At 47.2% G+C, this 19,642-nt stretch overlaps 1 protein-coding gene across 5 annotated transcripts in view; it reads right to left on the bottom strand.

Annotated features, from left to right (window-relative positions):
* Positions 1-1,316: 1,316 nt before the first annotated feature.
* The window catches only part of GPM6B (glycoprotein M6B), a 162,401-nt gene continuing 144,075 nt past the window's right edge, over positions 1,317-19,642 (bottom strand). For 3 of the 5 annotated variants that reach the window (XM_055338896.1, XM_055338895.1, XM_055338892.1), the window contains 6 exons: positions 18,308-18,494; positions 16,686-16,842; positions 9,561-9,732; positions 7,633-7,706; positions 6,448-6,513; positions 1,317-3,410 (listed from right to left, as the gene is read on the bottom strand). In XM_055338896.1, the coding sequence (XP_055194871.1) occupies positions 3,261-3,410; positions 6,448-6,513; positions 7,633-7,706; positions 9,561-9,732; positions 16,686-16,842; positions 18,308-18,494 (806 nt within the window). In that variant the 3' untranslated portion in view covers positions 1,317-3,260. Of the gene's footprint in view, positions 4,965-6,447; positions 6,514-7,632; positions 7,707-9,560; positions 9,733-16,685; positions 16,843-18,307; positions 18,495-19,642 lie in introns of all 5 variants that reach the window. The other 2 variants (XR_008666228.1, XM_055338894.1) reach the window with 2 other exon arrangements.

A 19,642-nucleotide genomic window follows, 5' to 3' on the forward strand; every position in this document is an offset into this window, starting at 1 on the left:
GGATTGTCTCTTTTAAATCTTACAGTAGTATGACTATCATAGCATTAAAAAGCCCTGAAAGGATTTTTTTTTTTAATTTATTTATTCATGAGAGATACCGAGAGAGAGAGAAGCAGAGACACAGGCAGAGGGAGAAGCAGGCTCCATGCAGGGAGCCCGACGTGGGACTCGATCCCGGGTCTCCAGGACCACACCCCGGGCCGCAGGCGGCGCTAAACCGCTGCGCCACCGGGGCTGCCCCCTCCCCCCGCCCCGAAAGGAATTCTTTCAAGTTTTTTATTGTGGACTTTTTAGTTGTCATCTCTTTACCAATTTGAAAGTCACTTCACAAGGCATAGCTAAGACAAGTGAAAAATCACTACTCTGCCTTCTAGAGGTTCCCATAGTTTGTGGCAGGATTACTGTCAATAATTAAGAGACTGCATGTGATCGCTTCTGGCCATGATTTACATAGTGTATTATTCAGGTGACTCATGTAACTTAAGAAACAACTGTAAAAAATGATACAAAAACGGAAGGTATTAAATAGTGTGACAAAAAGCATACTAATTGGGCTCCTGATTGTCCTCCTGCCGAGCATGAAGAAGGGTGACAATCTCCAGGTGGCAACTCCTTTAGAAACAGCAAGTTCTCAGTAAGTGACAAGAGCTGGTCCTTAGAAAGGTCAGATGAAGAAAATCCAAATGCATAATCGTGCTAACAGCTAAGTAGTTTATTTTTTTTAAGATTTTATTTATTCATTTGACAGAGAGAGTGCACAAGCAGGGGGAGTAGCAGGCAGAGGGAGAAGGAGAAGCAGACTCCACATTGAGCAGGAAGCCCAATGTGGGGCTCAATCCCAGGACCCTGGGATCATGATCCGAGCTGAAGGCAGATGGTTAACCCACTGAGCCACCCAGACACCCCAAGATAAGTAGTTTAAACAGATGGTAAAATGAAATCCTAAGTAACAAACTTAGCTCTGCTGCTTTAGAGAGTAATGGTTAGATCTAGAGCCTTTTTAAAAAAAACTAGATCTTTTATACCTTGGGTTTGTAAAAAAGCCAGTGGTACACAGATCCCTAGGAAGAATCAACCTTGTTTTTACTTTCCCCAAACTTAAGGGTTGTGTTCATCCCATATGTATACTTGTTTTCACATTTGTTGACACTAGTCAGAAAATTTCTATACTTCACAGAACTATAGAGAGGTCGGTAACATTCTCTCATAAACACAATTTCCATCCACACGTGAGGTCTTGATAATGCATACTATTTAAAAATGACACCATACTGCAGACAGAGAAAGATAGTATTTATGTATGGTAAAAAGGCAAGTGAGTGAAGCTATACTTTTATTGCATTACTCTTAGTACATCCACAACTATTTCCACCTAAATAGATCTTTAAAATAAGCATACACAAGTAATGACTATTATCTACAAATATTTATTGTAACACTTGAATAGAACTACAGGAAGCCCTTGGCACTGATAGAAAATATTGATTCACTGTTAGGTTACAAAAATTTATACATAGCAAAATTTAATGCTCTTTACATAAAAAATATTAGACTACTTAAACAAAACTTTCAGAAATTCCTGGTAATAGCTACCAGAATTAGAAAAGTAAAATTAGGCTTGAGACACTGCCTCTTCTAGAACACTGGACTCTAACAGCACCTCCACTGCTGGAAAAAAATATTTAAGTCTGTCATGCAACAGGAAAACAAAACAAGCTATTCTGGAACAACTGTTCTACACAGAAGAGAGCTTCTCCCAATTTAAAAAAAAAAAAAGGTGAAGATCCAAATAGGCATTTTTAGGCATTAACAACAAAAAGATCCAAATGAAATATTATACGTGATGTTCAATTTTAATAGCATCTTGATAAAGGTATGCTTCCTTTCATTTTAATACATTTCTGCACATGTATATGTTTTAAAATCCAGGAAACAGCCAAACCACAAGTTAATTCTTAACATGAATATACATAGTTAACCCTATATTATGCAGCCCCTTTTAAAAAGCACTGATGCACCCAACAGTTATATGTATCATTTCATAAAGAACAACACAAAGTTTACCATCACTAATACCCAATACCTATAATCACTTAATGTTCTGGAACACAATGATTTAGAAGGCAAGTTTCTTTTGAAAATGGCTTAAACTCAAGCAGGTGTTTTTTGCTGAACATTGAACTTGTATTATTCCAGGAAAGATTTAGATTTAAAAAATGAAATAAATACCAACCAACTCTAATTTAAATTACTTAAGTATTCAAGTCTATAAAAGTAGGAGGAGGTCTGTGGTCTATTTGTAAATTAGGTTTTTAGATAGTTGGTACGAAACTGTAAACTTGCTATTCAGACCACATAAAAATGGTTTAGAATGGTGGTCATTTTAATAAGGTAACACTTCTTAATTAAGAAAAACATTTGTGGAACAAAAGTCTATGAAGGATTTTGGGTCTCCTGTTGTAAAATAAGTTCTTAGAAATTTAAAACAAATACTTATTAAGGCAGAGCTGACATTTATTTCCCAGGAAGAAGAATGACAACTGGGCCATTTTATTCAAGGAAATCTATTATAAAATTGATTTTGGAAAGCTTGTCAATGAGTCAGAATCCAGCTTCTTCAATGGTAGGTGTAGTAGATTTATAGTAGCTCCTTTTAGCATTATTGAAAAATAGATTTCTGATTGGATCAGGAGACTAATGTGTCCTGGACTTAAAGAACAGAGAAGTCAGTTAATTTTTAAAAAAGCCAATTGTTAAGAATCACATGATCTTTGAGCCAAAGTTTAATAAATGTCAGCTGTCAGAAATGGAACCCCCATCCCCCATTCCATTTTATTCCCTGTATAGGTAAATTTACTTGAGGACGGATGGCATATGTGAATTGATGGTCACATTCCTTGATGCTGGCACATCCTCAGTCCCTCTCAAGGAGTATGCCATATTCCCATCGCCCCTCTTGGTAGGATTGCTCTACCAATAAACGTGAACATGCCACAAATTTCAGAAAGATCAACAATCATTTTGTCAAAGTGTTGCCTTTTAAAATGGCTAACATGAAACCTCCAATATCTGCTCTAAAGAAAAAGATTGACCTACTGGAATGTTTTCCTAGAAATACATCCCAGCAGCTTGAGACAGACAGTGAAGTGTTTGTACTTCTACATTTGTTTGTTTGGTGGGGTACACATCTGTACTGCAGAGCAGCTGTCTGATGAGTTGTCAGAGCTGTAAATTCGTCGGCCGTACACTCTGGCAAACATTTATGTGTAAGAATTGAGTTGTTCTTTTGACCGAGACTGGATATCTTGCAGTTCCTGTTCTTCCTTTGCTTTGATATCCTGGTAAGCCTGCATTTTGCTTGCATCCTTTAAGTAAGCCCAGTTAGAAGACAGTATCATGAGGAAGTGGATCTGGAAAAGAAGGGTGAGCATGATGGCTAGTGAGCATGTCAGAAGGCAAAGCAAGCTGCTAGGCAGATTAGACGGTCTTTACTGTCAAAAGGGAGAGAGGGTTATTCTGTATTAATACTCGTTCTGCTGTCAGAGCCATCAGATACTGGAAGCATGCTCTACTAGTATGCTTAAGAGTAAAAAGGCTGAAGAAAAGTTAGTATACAAACATAATGAACTGAAAAAAATGGCCAAAGTTATTGTTAAGAAAAAGCAAAAATGAAATAGGAGAGGATGTTTTTTTGTTTTTGTTTTTTACCATTTTGGGAGTAATTTTAACTAACGCAGACGTTCAGAAACACACTGTGTGCTTCTTTTAAAATCAGTGTGGTGCAAAGATCTTTCCTCTCTGTGGATAAAAATCAATTCCCCAAAGGTCTAGAAGTGAATAATACTTATTTTGAGTAACGAACATAAACCATGTATTTAACATGGCAAAATTACGTGAATGTCAAGACCACAATTTTAAGACCTCTAAGCAAAGCACACAGTCTGTGTTAACACATTTTTAGTAGTGAAACTCCAGTTTTTGTTCTCTAACTGCCATTAGTGCATTTCATAAAATGTACAAATCCTTCTTCTTTACAGTTGATGTACCAACACTTCTTTCCTGCTTATTTTCCTCATCTTTCCTGCAAAATCTACATCTCTAGTTCCTCATATTTCCTTTTCAACATATTTGAGACTTTCAGATCCAGGCACAATTTCTGTTTCCCTTAAAACCTGACGTGTGCGGTTGGAGACCTGGCTCTGAGGAATCAGGGACTCCGCACCAAAAAGCGACAACGCAAGGTTACTGATGGTGTGGCTCTGAAAGGAGGGACTGTGTTGTGCCGAGAGAACACATGCCCCACATTCAGATCCTGGTCTCATAGAGAACAACTGGGTGCCCTTTATTTTTCTTCACATTGTCCTCTAGCTAGCGGCCTACTTGGAGGGGCATTTATTTGGTAGTGAGCCACATAATCCGAAAACAATTTTTAGTCAAATTTAAAATATGTTTGCCTTTTTTCCCCAGAGTCTAAGAAAATAAAATCCAGATGAAAACATCTCTCTGCCATCTGCTCTCCAGCACTGGTATTGGTTATCAAGCAAGCAAAAGTAACGGACAAGGCAGGTGTTACAAAGTTTTAACACTTCATTTAGAGATACCGCTCAAAGTTCAAGAAAGTTATTTTTTAACGGATGCTCACCAATGTCAGTACATAACTGAATCGTTTTCACAACGTGGAAATAGCCAGAACTCATCATTTTGTAATTCACTCAGGGTAAGTCATCTTATTAATCTACAAAGCAAAATGAGTGGACTAAAGCTATTTACAAATTACTGTCACAAAACTGCAGCGACCTAGACTCAGCTTTAGTCTGGGGTGTCAGTGAGATTTCGGGCTACCGAGTAGAGCTCTCTAAAGCTCCTGGTTGGCCTTAAGCAATTTAGAATTTAGTGCAGCAATCTTCCCGACTCTTAAACTTCAAAACGGCATAGTTATAGGTAGTAGCCATCATGTAGATCAGCTGGTGGAAGAGAACAAAACAGGACAGTAAGATACAGGCAGTGAGGGCTGGAGCCTGCTCAGGGCCCAGGGCGGTGCTTCTCTCCCATTTATAATCACACAGAAGGGCTTCGTCCGTGGCACACAAGCTCCGTGCTACACACACAAACACACACACACACACACACACACACACTGCCACTCCTAGCCTCTGCCCTCAGTCTGCTTCTTAAGAAGACTTGGAGGTGTTGAAAGAAGGAGAGAGCTGGGTCAGTAGCCTGTGCCACGAACCTCGAGGCCCTGTGTCCCCTGGTCTTCCCCAAACCGCCGCCTCGGCAGCAGTGAGTCCCCTTCCTGCCCGTCCCTCAGCAAGAGAATAGGTGGCCACTGCGGTGAGACAGGCCATTCCTTGCAGGGGCTAGAAAGGAACGACTCCCTTTCCAAAGGCATCTGCCCTTTCCCTCATGGTCTACGGATTGTGGATGTCTTGAAATCACAAACTGAGCCCGCCTGCTTCCAGTTGTACATGCATAGACACACATACCAAAACCTGGGGCTGCGTACAGCTGAGCCTCAGCATCTGCAGCCTCCCTATGTGCCCACTTCCCTACATGCTGCCATGCCTGCTTGTGGCACGGTCACGGTCACTGGTGGGCACTCAGAGGACTGAAAAGGTTTAGGCTCCCGGCTGTGGTCGGCCAAGGCAACATACTCTGCTTTCCCGTTTCAGCCTGTAAACGGGCATCCTTGCTGCAGTCTAGTTGGTGCTCTGGGGTTTTTGCATTTTTGTGATTTTGCTCTTTACGTGCTCCCCAACCGTAGTGCTGAATGAAGTGCTCTTGAAAGTCTGTAGAGAGCAGGAAGGCTTAGGGGTGCTGTGCAAGCTTCATTCAGGTAGGGCCCCTGGGGCCGCTGGCCAGGAGTTTGTTAATAATAAAGCAGCGGTATATACTAAATAGGATGTCTTTCAATAGAAACACATAAAACAAAGTTACGTGTTGACCAGTTTGACAAAAATGTTGTGCCCAGGGCCTGGCAGAAAATGAACCCCGTGTTTTCCCCTGGGAACAGTAGCTCAGTATTTGAGGAGACTTTACAGAACAAGATCAACCGTCTAGGTATGTATGTGTACATATACATATTTCCAGTTGGAAAATAAGATTTCTTGGCAAAGAGATGGGTAATGCCTCACGTGAACATCTCTCCGGGACTGAAGTCCTAAAAGGCAGGGGTAAATATGCACCCATGCACTGGGCCCAGCCTGATTAACCGGTAGCTCAGCTACTGCGACCCTCTCTTCTTTCAACACGATCCAAATTCCACTACCTCTAATCTGTGCCAGGACAGGCAACTAGTACTGCCTGCACTCTAGATGTGGAGTAAGTCTACCCAGGTGAGATGTAAGCAAGGCTGCGTCCCCGAGTTGTACTGCTGGAAGGGAAATCTGGCATTAGAGCCTTGAGGGAGGGGAGCTTGACGAGGCCAGTCCTGGGGCCGTTACTCACCAGGGCAATGACGGTGGCACCAGCTCCGGCACAGGCCACAATGAACAGGTGATAGGACATGTAGAACTAGGAAAGAACAGGGCATGATGTGAGCATTGTATATGCAAGGAAAGGGCCTCCACCTGTTTTTTTTTTTTTTAAAGAGCTGCCACCAGGCAGGATGCCTGGGTGCACTCCCCAGCTGTACAATGCCACCACTGGGTGGAAGAGCTTCTAAAACTTTCTGATGCCCAGGCTGTACCCTAGACCACTGAAATCCGAGTATCTGGGGGCTGGGTCTCAGCTGTGAGTATAATTCTCCTGGCTGACTGCACTGGGCAGCCACCTTTGGGAGCCCCTGCTTGGAGCCAGGCCCTAGTATGGATATACAAGCTGGCTAATGAGAGGCAGGGGATCATCATTTCAGTAACTCACTGCTTCCCAAAAGCATGCTAGGATTCTCTTAGATATGTAAGCTCCCACTAAGAATGTTCTTTTATAAACAATTATAAACCAATGCCTAAAGGATATTCTAAGGTCTGATTTTAAACCAAAGTGGGGGATCCCTGGGTGGCGCAGCGGTTTGGCGCCTGCCTTTGGCCCAGGGCATGATCCTGGAGACCCAGGATCGAATCCCACATCGGGCTCCCGGTGCATGGAGCCTGCTTCTCCCTCTGCCTATGTCTCTGCCTCTCTCTCTCTCTCTCTGTGTGTGTAACTATCATAAATAAAAATAAAAATTTAAAATAAAAAAATAAACCAAAGTGGGTTAGAGTGAATGAGAAATAGTGAAGCAATGATCAACTGTGACTAGATTTATAGAAATTGGGCTTATATACAAATTCAAGGGGACCTTTTCGATGCAAATTAGTTTGCATTTGTTCTGTGATAAATGTCCCACTATGTGAAGGTGAAAGAGAAGAATCTACACATATTTTCAGATGTACAGGATTAGGATCACTCCAAATTACTGCCCAAAGAGAAAGCTCTCTGAGTGCTCAGGATCCTTCCTGAACGAGGTAGACCATGTGAAAAGGACATTTTCTAAGTCAAAAATGGGTGAATACTGGTACAGACCGTTTGATCTTAAAGAGCTTTCCTTACTAGTATTTGCACCATCTCCTGCTCTTTCTACCTGGGAGAGCCCTTTCCTCAGCCTGCTTTGCCAAGTGACCATGTCCAGGCCCTGACAGAAGAAGGGTTTACCTCATTGGTGTTGCAGATGTTCTCGAGGGCAGAGCCACATATTTTCCCTGGGAAAGCATTCCAAGGAATGATACCTGTGGAGTAAATCCCAATAGAATGTTAGTTATTAGTTCATATATACTGCAGGGCCCCATGTTCCCAGTAGGCCTCACCACTTCGGGTTTCAGTTACACCGTAATCACACATGCTGTTGTTGTTCTTCATCAGCACTTGACAGGTCTGCCCTCTGTGGACCAGGGTTTTTAGAATCAATAAGAAGTCCTCCTTGGACAGCAGGACAAGAACAAAGTCAACTAGTCCATAGTTGGACTAGTAGACTTAGAATTTGTAGGGAAAACAAATCAGGTTGTTTTGTTTAGTTGACCTCATATTTGCAAACGTTGATTTTCAAAGTGGTTTTCCCTACTATGAATTTATGAACTATAGTTAAACAGTTGTAGGACAACCGACCCCATAAAGCACTTCCTGGTCCATGGACTTCCTATAAAAGTCCTGAAATTGAGAGTCTATACCCAAAGTTTCAAGGTCATTAATTATGTAACTTGGATTTTATATGACTTCTATTCATTTTCATTGTATTTTACAGTTGTATTGGAAACACTTTGGGATTGAAAATCCAATAGGAAATTCAAAAAAAGGGAAACCCTGTGGATTCCATTCTTCTACCCTGTGTCTCCCACCAGAACCCGGATTCCTCTCTGTCATGCCATGGCCCACTAGGTTGCTGTTCTTTGTGCTGCCACTTGGGAGGTGTGTGTTTTTAAGTATTAAACACAGCTCAAGCTACTCTTCTCCTAGGAGGTATGGAAGGGTTTCTTTAAGAAGTTCCTTATCCTTTCCATCCTTGCCAGGGGCGAAGAGAAAGTCTTCATGCTTTAGGAGAATGGGAAATGACAAGTCCCCACACTGTCAGTGAAACCAGTGATTTCGAATATAGAAGACTTAAAAATAGGACCACTGATGACCAGAAATTTTTAGTGAAAATACTTTAAGGAAATGGTATACATCTAGAGATTTATTTACAAATACTTTAAAAGTCATCTTTACACTCTGTTTTCAAACCATCAGAAAGACCAATGTGGCTGAACCTTGGTCTTTATGAGAAAACAGTACTCCACAGGGCAGTTCTGGGCAAGTTTCTCATTATGTTGTAAGAGAAGATGCTGAAGCCAAGCCCCATGGGAAAAACAAGAAGCACAAATGAAATAGTCCTCTCTCTCCAGAAATCTTGTCTTCCATTTTAATGAAAAGTTCTTTTTCCCCGCCTCACTGTTTTTGCCAGGAACAGGACTCCCTAGCATCTTGGCTAGAACCACTAATTAAACTTCTTACTTAGGAGGCTGCCTTCGATTTAATTGACAGCAGGAGCAATGGCCCCCTCTGTGACTTGTCCAAATGAAGCAACCTTAGCTGCCTGCTGTGAGTATCTCATTCATTAGAAAATAGGTTTAAAGGGGTTTCCAACAGTTGGCTTTTATAGAATTCAGTCTGATGACTTTAAAAGATGTCTGGATTTTGTTGTGTTTTCCAGTACAGATGAAATTTAAGCAGTTGGTCATTTTTAAAGACCGAATTTGAAGAGTGGGACATGGAAATTAATTGGACTACTGTGCATATACCATATTTTGGATAAAAAGTTGAGTGGTATCAAACTGAAAAGAAATTGAAAAAAAGTCTGTAATCCTTTGATGTCCAGAAGTCTGATTAGAAGGCACAGCTTCTTTATAACAGAGTTCAAAAAGTCTCATTTACCGCATACTTAACTTGAACCTACAACAAAAATTTCTATGACAACTAAGAGCCTAAGTGATGTTTCCCTCCAGAAAACAGCCAACATTGTAAGTCTGTACTATTCCAAAAGAGCGTGTGAAACCTATCCACGACGCTAGAGGACAGGAGTCCGTCGGGCGAGTACAGGGAGACCATACCGTACTGCCGGATATCCACGCAGATCTGCTCCACACCAGCTGTGCCATTGGTCTGGGGGGACTTGATGACTTCACAAGTTGACCATATGTTGTAGAACATGAACACAGGTACCGCAGAGAAACCGAACACGCCCAGCCAGGCCACTCCCAGCACATAGGTGAGGAACACGAACTGAGTGGAAAATGAGAAGGAAAAAGGAAGAAAGGAACATCACTGAGGGGGGGCAGCGTGCATCCCCTGGGGAGGAGTGCTCATGGCAGCCCTAGCTGGATACTGGGCCCCTGGGATGCATTCGGCACCGCTTGGGCCACTGGAGTGACAGGCAAAGGGACAAAGGAGAGGGAAGTGTGGGCTGGGGCAGGGGGCTCATGCTCTCCACAGCTCGACCGACGATGGAGAATGTTCCCACCCGAAGCCGCTTCCGAGACTTTTCAGGTCCCTCTTTTAAGCTAACAAGGACACAAGACCCCGAGAGGTGATCTCCCTTGTCCAAGGCTGCAGAGCCAACTAGCGATGGCTGCTTACCGTGCTAGAGTGCCAGGACGCTTTCCCAGGCCACTGAATTTTAACCTCATCTCGGTTTCTCAAAACTTGCCTTTATTTTACACGACGTACGGGGAGCATGGCAACAAGGGCTACGAGAAGCCCATTCTCAAAAGGACTTCATGATCCAGTGAAATCACTAAAAGCATCAGATGTTTGAACCTTTATCAACAGTTTAAAATAGCCCTGAATGCAAGCATCACACACAGCGTAAGAGATAAAATTCCCATCTCCCTCTAATTTTTTCCTCTAGAGCAGCTCTGCACGCATAGTGGCTCTTCCTCGTGCTCCTCGACATGTGGCCATGGCCGCTTTCAGCGAGAACATACGCCTAGTGCTCAGCTTTACTTCCTAACCTGCCTTGACTACCAGTTTTCAGAGAACTTTGCAAGGCTGTTCCAAAAGCGTCATGTCATGGTATTCGTATTTTCAGAATGTGCACCCACAGAGCTTGTGGGCGATGCCTTGGAATTCTAATTTGGCTTTTTTTTTTTTTTTTCCAGGCAGTGCTGAGGACCTGAAAACTCGGTCTAACTTTCCATACTGCAGGAACTCGCTGGAGGATTAGCAGGTCTGCCATGGGGCAGGGTGGAGGGTGGGGGTGGGGACAGGCTCACACAGGCTACCACCGCCTGCTGGTCCCCCCCCCCCCCCAAACAGCAGAAGTCACTCACTTCTTCTTTTAGTTCAAGGGCATTTATACTTTCAGAAGCATTTGCATTTCTAAAGATATTCAAAGCAGCAGATTTCAGCAGTTTCAGGCTGGCTCCTGTTGCCCCCGTGCTTATGGACAGGCAACTCCAGAGTAAGCTTCTTTTTCTCACCCACCCTTCAAAAGAATACTTTCTCTTTAATAATGCCACAAAGAAATTGCCTTCCAACGGTTGTCAGGGCTCCAAAGGGCAGGCGCGGGGTGGGGGGCTGGGCAGTGGAGAGCACCCCCTGTGCCTGTCTGGGGGGGGCTTAGGCATTCAGAGTAGCTTCCTTAGTGACCACCCCCCCAAGTCCCGCAGCAGCGTCCCATAAAGGGGCCCTGAGCACCAGGCCTGCTCGTGAACCCAGGGCAGTTTTGCTGTCCTTGGGGGCAGAGCTCATGGAGCTTCTGCACCTCCCATACCTTTCTGTCCTCAGCATGTTTCCCCTCGCTGTCATCAGACCTCCCTGTCACCCCCCCAATTCCTACCATGTTCCAAGGCAGGTCTGTTCAACCATCCCCTTGCATGTACAGTGATTCCTCTAAGATACTGCAGTTTGGTTCCAGACCATCACAGTAAGGTGAGTCATGTTAATTTTCTGGTTTCCCAGTGCACGGAAGTTATATTTATACCATAGTCTATAAAGTGTGCAACAGCAGCAGGCCTGAAAAGGACATGGTGCAGCCAGACCTTCCAGAAAATATACTTTGTTGCTAACAAATGCTAACCCTCTTCTGAGCTTTCAGTGAGTCAGTCGTCTTGATGGTCTTTTTTTTTTTTTTTTTTTATGACAGTCACAGAGAGAGAGAGAGAGAGAGAGAGAGAGAGAGAGAGAGAGAGGGGCAGAGGGAGAAGCAGGCTCCATGCACCGGGAGCCTGACGTGGGATTCGATCCCAGGTCTCCAGGATCGCGCCCCGGGCCAAAGACAGGCGCCAAACCACTGCGCCACCCAGGGATCCCCGTCTTGATGGTCTTGAGGGTCTTTGCTTGATGCTGGCTGCGGTCGGTCTGATCAGGGCCCTGATCAACGCTGATCAAGATAACAGTGAAGTTTGCTGTATCAAATGACTCTTCCTTTCACTCAGGATTTCTCTGTAGCATGCACTGCTGGTTCGACAGCATTTTACCCACAGAACTCCTTTCCAGTGCACTTGCTGCTTTAGCAATAGCCCTTTTAGTCACCAGCTACTCATAAGAGAGTCAGCCTGTCCTCTGGAACTTTGAAGCCAGGCATCGGACTTCTCCTCTCCAGCTATCAAAGTCCTAGATGCCCTCTCCTTCCAACATACAAGTGTTTCATCTACATGGAAAATCTGTCCAGCGTAGCTACCTTCAGTAGTCACCTGAGCTAGATCTTCTTCTGGGTCACTTGCTGCTTCCCCTTGCACTTTGAGGTTACAGAATCTGGTTCATTCCTCAAACCTCACAAACCAATCTCTGTGAGCTTCCATCTCTTGCTTGGCAGCTTCCTCACCTCTCTCGGCCTTCATACCATTAAAGAGAGGTAGGGCCTTGCTCTGGAGTAGGTAGGCTTGGACTTAAAGGAATGTTCTAGCTGCTTTGATCTGCCCAGAGCACAACTGTCTCCAGGTCAGCAATAAGGCCGTTACACTTTTTTACCAGTTGTACGTTCACTATCTGGCTGTTTGGCACAAGAGGCCTAGCTTTTGGCCTGTCTGGGCTCTCGACATATGTTCCTCACTAAGCTTGGTCATCTCTGGCCTTGGGCTGAAAGCGAGAGATCTGCGACTCTTCCTTTTCCCTGAACACTTAGAGGCCATTGTAGGGTTATTAACGGGCCTCACTTCAATACCTTTGTGTCTCAGGGAATAGGAAGGCTGGAAGAGGAGGATGGGGAGGCTGGCCAGTCGGCGGAGCATGCATCCTATATGCATGCAGTTTGTGGCACCCCAAAGCACTGACAATAACAACTCAAAGCTCACCACAAGTAGAATAACGAAAAAGTCTGAAATACTCTAAGAATTACCAAGATGTGACAGACATAAAACGGACAAATACTTTTGGAAAAATGGCGCCACTAGACCTGCTCAACATAGGATTGCCACAAGCCTTCGATCTGTAAAAAACACAATAGCTGTGAAGCGAGGTCTACCTGTATCAAGAAAACCCATGTTCAAGGTACCAATAGTGGCCTTTTAGCTTTTTGGAACAGAGCTTAAATAAAACTGAATGTGTAAGACAGGTAAAAGTGAGCTGTGCTGGTTGGCAGGGCGGCCTGTGAGCGTGACACAATGGTCCAGAAGCGACTGTGCACACTCGTGCCTTGTCTACGAGAACTGCTCTGTGCACAGGCCCACGTGCTCTCCTACCCAGCCACCACGCACAAGCTCCTGGCACGCTCTACCATCCCCCTATTTAACACCTGCTAAAAGGTAAACTGAGGCACGTTAAAATTCTTTATGAAATTTGAAGATTTGGGCATACATCCATTTCAATGGGACAGCAGCACCTGTTTAAGCAGTTGGAGGCGCCCCAGTGACTTGAGCCTGGGGAGAGGTTTTGATAGAGCAGACGTGGCAGAGCTAGGACGCTATGTAACCAGCTGTAACTTAAGCAACTGCCTTATTTGGGAAAGCCCACTTGGCTGTTTATGATTGGTGGCTCTTAAGTTTCATTTTCTGGGATTCTAGTACATCGACTTTGGCTTAGGTTGTGGTTTGCTTACATGGGCTGCCAAGGCATTAGGGCTACCTCAGCCCCCTGGCCGCCTTATGTAATGACTTCACGAATACTCCATCCCCAAAATGTTAAACACCAGGCAGATGTGCCCTGCGTGCCGGGAGAAACTGGACCCCTTGATTTCTGAAACTTGGTATAAGTGAGGGGGGAAGCTGCCCGAAGCTCCCCCTCCATACACACTTTGTTACTCTTTCCCCTAAGCTCCTTTTTTCCTCCTACAGTCACTTCCTTCTCCCAAAAGTAAGCACTCCCCTGAGTTGTATGGTCATCACATTTTTTTCTTAGATAGTTTGCACGGTGAGTTTTAAACTCATTTACTCCCTTGTTCTGTGAACTTCACCTTAAAAATTAAGGCCGAATTGAAATGACAATCCAATAAGGGGTATGGAATTGGAGGGGTTCTGATCACTGAAGAACAAGGGAGTGGCAGCCTTCACTTCTGGAGGTAGTTTCTTTTAGTTTTCTTAACCTCGACTCTGGAGAGGATGTGTGCGTGGAGCACTGTGTGCACACGTACACATATGGATGGGTGTGCACACACGTTTTCCTTCCAGCACATGGGCACAGATTAGGCAAATAGATCCAAAAGGGGCCCAGCGCAGGCCGAAAGCCCCACTGCACGATTCTGACCCCCCTCCCACTGCGTGCACATACACAGTCATTCCGGTGAGCTGAAATGATGCCACCTGGGCCCACACAGCTTCTGCGCCAATGGCTAGGGCGGACTGGGACTGTGATTCAGAATAGGGCCTTGCTGATGGGGAAGAGTACCAGGGTGCAGCAAAGCCTCAGGATAGGTGGAGGAGCGGGGTGGGTGGGGGTGGGGCCGCAGCCGGGCCCCTGGCCTCCGGCATCGCCTCTGGCAGCCCTGCCCTCAGCCTGTCACGGTTACAGGTTGGTCTGTGTTGTGCTGCAGGAATGAAGGATGGGACCAGCCCCTGATGGAACACAGGACAGGCAGTGTGACAGCCTGCCGGGGGGCGGGCAGAGCCAGAGGGGCTGCCTGAGAAATTTCCAGAGCTCACCAGGTAAGAGCTGCCAGGCCCAGGTGCCGCTTGCCATACCCCACGGGCTCAGATGACTGGGAGGTGGGCATCCATAGCAAGAATGACATGGAGATAGGACCCGAGGCTCTATCAGATGATTTGTACCCGCTTCCTTGAGCCCCACGACACTCCTCGCATCTCTGGCTGTCTCTCCTTAGGTCCCCACAAAGCCGCCTTCTCTTTGGTCTTGCCGGTAGACCGCACCGTGCCCCAGGGCTCTGTCCTCCACACACCTCGGTGTCACCTCGTTCATGCCCACCGCGAGTCTGTCATTTCCAGCCCAGTGGGTATCTCCCCACACGGCCCCCGGTGACGGTCGAACACGGGCAGCACACGTTCTGTCCTCTCGTGCTCAGTCCCCTGTCCTGGTCCTAGCGGCCAGCTTGGCCCACCCTGACCATGTCCTCGTTCTCTGCTACCGGAGCCTCGCTGAGCTCTCCACTGCCCACCCCCGCGGGGCCCCCCGCACCCCCGTCCATGCCTCCTTCGTGTGTGGGATGCTAGCACTCCCTGTTCATCGCTGGCGCTTTATTCCTAGCCTGGCACTCGAGGCCTTTCCTGGTCTGGTCCCCATCCCCCCCAGCAGCGCCGCTTCCGTCCTTCGTCACTAGACCCTTCTGTTCCAGCTGGGCCCCTGCCCTGCTCATGCTGGTTCCTCTTCCCCCCAGCCCGCCCCACCGCCCTCCTTACTGTGCGCGGCTTCGGAGCCTCTCGGCCCGGGCCCCGCTGCCACTGGCAGCCGCCTGTGGTTCTGTTCCCAGGCCATTAGCGAAAGGACTCCACAACGTCACAGGAACCAAGGGCCACACAGGGAAGCAGCTTCCTTAGGACCGAGCATCCTTCCCGGGGTGAGCAGCTGCCACGGACACGTGCCCCGGGCTAAGGCGGCGCCTACCTTGGGCAACCTGCTGCGCGCTGTCCCAGAAGCGCACGGCAAGCTGCGGGCCTCCCGTAAGGACGGTTGTGATGCTGCTGGGCTCGCCCGGCCCCTTAGGCCAGACTGTGGGTGCTCTCCTGGGGGAGAGCAGAAAGCTCCGCCTGTGCCGAGGGCCAGGAGCCTCCATCAGCCAGCCGGGGGTCTCCCCCTCCGTGCCAGTGCTGCTCCCTCAACTCGCAAACTGTTCTCTGTACATCTGACTGCCCCGTGCGGTGCCAGACCAACGCAGCCAGCCGCTCGGGAGACTTTTTTTGACGTGAACATACCATTATACACTCAAATTCAACGTGCCCCAAATCAGACTCCACACATGCCTCTTCTCCCCCGGCCTCTCAACCGCCAGTTTCCTTTTGTGATGCAGGACTTGAGAAGCCAGGTCTTTTAATGAGCTCTTAAGCCGTGTCCTCCTCTAGGCCAGAGGTCAGCAAATGTCTGCAGAGGGCCGGACGGGGAACAGCGGAGGCCCTGCAGGCCGCACACCGACTCTGTCCCAACCATTCAGCTCTGCTGGTAGAGGCCGAAGCAGCCACACATGGTGCGCACCAACTAATGGATGTGGCCGGGGGCCAGTACAACTATGGTCACCCAGACGTGAATTTCATTTCATTTCCGTGTATAATTGTCCCCAAAAATTTAAGGATAAAAAGCCATTCTTAGCTCATGGGCTGTACAGAAACAGATGGCAGGCCAGATTTGGCCCAAGGGCTGGATTTGGCTATGAGCTTCTTGAGGACAAGAGCCTGTGTTTTCATCTTTGCACACCCACAGTGACTAGCAAAATCCACCCCCCGCCCATGCTTAGTAGAAAAAAACGCTTGGTACTTCCAGAAGGACTGTGATAATTTACCATGGTATACAGTCTCTAGGGCCACAATCCATATTCAAAGACAAATGCAAATGCAAAGGGGCACAGAGACAATATGGAAGTTACCTCCTTTCACAGTGAGAACTTTCTATCTGAAAACTCTCGGCGCTCTTACTGCCTGTATATTCATAAGGGAAATGCTTAGTACTCCAGCCAGAGGCTCTCATTTATTAATAATAATAAGTTGGCTTTTTCACACTCCCAACTCCAAGTTAGAATGACATTTGTGTCGTGGACTCTCCATCCATGCCTGATGATCTCCTAGCTTTCACCAAATACAAAGAAAGAGCCAGAGGTGTGGCTCTGGTTGAGCGTCAGACATCAGGTTCGGACTCACCATCCCGCTGATGCATCGGCCACAGGCAGTTGTTTTAAACTCGCCATGCAGCTCCTTCACTGCACTCGTGGTGTAGAAGCCTTCCGCCAATAGAATGATCCCATACAGGAAGAAGAAGGACGCGATCCCGTAGATGACATACTGCATCAGCTGTATTCTGGGGAAAGGAAGACAAGGTCCAGAGAAATGACATTTACCACAACACAAAGAGAAGACGTTTTCAGCTTCTGGAGGGAAGACGTGAGGGTGAGTGATGTCCTGTGACATCTCCACCCCACTAATGGCTGTGCTGGGCTTATGGGGCACTCCGGGCAGGCATCCCTGCCCACCCTACAGCAAGCAACTTGGGCCTTTCTTCTGACGTGGGCCCAGGGCTGAGATGGACAATGTTCCCAGGCAAGGGAGAAGTCTGCTTGGTCAGGGGGCAGCAGCCTGGTTGTCATCTTTGAATAGTCCCCCGTGTCCCTAATTTTGCATGTGAGTAAACACAGGCACGAGAAGGTAGGCTCCTCCTCCACGGTGCACAGTTAATGGCTAAGCCAGCGGGAGAACCCGAAGGATGACACGTCCTGTCCGCCACAGCAACATGCCTCCCACCCCAGGCCCAGTGACGAATGTTCCTCTGATGGAACCCCTACGTGAGCACTCGGCTTCTGCCACGAGTCAGCTCTGCACGGATGCTCTCCTTATTCGAGGCAAGCCTGGGCACGGGGATTCTGGTAAGCTTCCTGGAAGTTTAAGAGCCACTGATCAAAATCCCTGGCTAGTTACATCAGTATACCTTGCCCAGGTTCCGTTTTCATAGCTATTTCCTTACTCATCGTTGGCCCTCAGCGAGTCCCTCGTCCTGGCTGATCCTCTTCCTAACCTCCCCACCCCAGCGCATCCTTTGGACATCATTTGTGAACAGATGAATAAAATTCCCTAAGGACTCTTCGAACATCATTCCAGTACTGTTCGATAAAAATTCATCCGTGCCTTTTTCAGTCCAGTAGTCAGGGAAAGGGGAGTATGTGGAGGAAAGGAAGGCGTTGCTGCTGAGCTTGCACAGTGACAAGAATCTCTGCGTAGAGCTGCTGTGCCTCCCCTGAAAATTCCAGGAATTCTGGAAGGAACAGCTGGGGTTAAAGCCCTGAAATGTCCCCTTTTCTACGCTGGAGGCCGCACTAGGTAGGTTTTGTTCATCTCCACAAGTAAGAACCTGCTTGAGGGACGCCTGGGTGGCTCAGTGGTTGAGCACCTGCCTTTGGTTCAGGCCGTGATCCTGGGATTGAGTCCTGCATCAGGGTCCCCACAGGGAGCCTGCTCCTCCGCCTCTGTGTGTCTCATGAATAAGTAAACAAAAGCTTAAAAAAGAACCCTGCTCGGGCAGACCTAGAGGTGGGGCATCCTACGTGGGCACCTCTAGTGCCCAGGTGAGACCTGCCCTGGATGCCCCTGGGGCCAAACACAGCCTTCTCAGCCCTTTCCTTCCTCCTCTTGTGAGCTGTTTTCTATCTGCATCCAAGTAAGCTTTAACAGAAGGCCCCCCCTTTTCTGCAAGGAGAGCTCACTCCTCGTTCTGAAAACATTACAGGGTGGTCGCATGTTAAATATCTTTTTACAGGGAAGCAGGTACTTACACCTCACTCAGCAAAGCATGGTCACTGGCGTTGGTAGAGAAGTGCTGCTCAAGAATCGCCACGGTGCCCGCGAGGGCCACGTGCCCACAGCCACAGAACAAGGCGACCCCGGAGAAGCAGAGGATGGTGGCCACCAGAGAGGCATAGGGGACTCCTCCCAGACACTTGATGCAGCATTCAAAGCAGCCTGGACCCAAAGGAGAGAAAACGCAGTGGTTACGGGCAAGAGGTCTCCATCTTCATCCACACCACACCTTCGCAGGGAGGACTCTCCCTTGCCATCGCCCCTCTCATGCTCTGTGTTAGCTGGACATGCCGAGGGCCAGGGAGGGGGGGTGGGTAGCTGGCTCGGCTCACATTCTGTGGGGAGGACCCTGGGACTCCCAAGAGGGATCGCAGCTGCATTTCCTCCGGGGGAGTAGCAGAGCAACCAACTGACAAATAGGGAATGAATCACAACTCTGAGGGCTTCCTCGCTGACCTGGGGCCGGCAGGGTGGAGGGCTGCTCGAGTGACAGCGAGGACCCATGGTGCCACTGACAAAGGACAGGACAGCAGTGAAGCTGCAGTAGCGTGGAAAATCATGACCCCCCAACCTCAACCTTCGGGGGTTGCAAGTACCTCTATTTCTGTAGCAGCCAGTGGCTTTCTCCCAGCCTCTGACCTCCTGGGCAACCAGAAGAAGCAGATACAGTAATTACACTGTTGCTGCGTTCAGAAAAATATCAACATGGTCATTTTGGACAGGTGATGGCTACTTTGGTCCCTACAAGTACAAAGTCACTAACATGCACTCAAGTGGGTCCACTCAAGTTTCATTCAGGTCAGCATCAAATGCCCAACTTTCTAACAGCAGGATCTCCCCAGCGCAGGCAACACCAGCAGTATATCATTATTCCTCCTCCACCGCCTCCCACCGCTTCCACCTGCCTCCTTCCCCAATACGTGTTCACAGTAAGAATCCAGAACTGGTGGGTGACATTTAAGTACTTGAAGGAAAAGGAAAAGAAAAAAACAAAAAAAAACAAACAAAAAAGACAAAATGAGCGTCCATGAAGTGAAATGAAGAAAGAGCCACAGTTCACTATTCATCTTAGGAAGATGATTTTTCCTCATTTTTAAAATAAACCTTTAACTGGAAATGACCAGAAAGTTCTCCCCTCGGTATGTCAGTGAAAGCAGGGGTGGCCTCGGGGTAATGTGGGCACCTGTCCTGACCTCCCGCGCCTGTTTGTATCATCCAGGCCTGCCAGGGAAATCGAACCCGGAGTCCACTCTGCTGCGTAACGGCGATGGGGAGCAGCTCATTACCTCAAAGCAAACACATTCCGCCAG

Source organism: Nyctereutes procyonoides, unplaced genomic scaffold (assembly GCF_905146905.1).
Source record: "Nyctereutes procyonoides isolate TBG_1078 unplaced genomic scaffold, NYPRO_anot_genome, whole genome shotgun sequence".
In the NCBI taxonomy this organism is placed as follows: domain Eukaryota; kingdom Metazoa; phylum Chordata; class Mammalia; order Carnivora; family Canidae; genus Nyctereutes; species Nyctereutes procyonoides.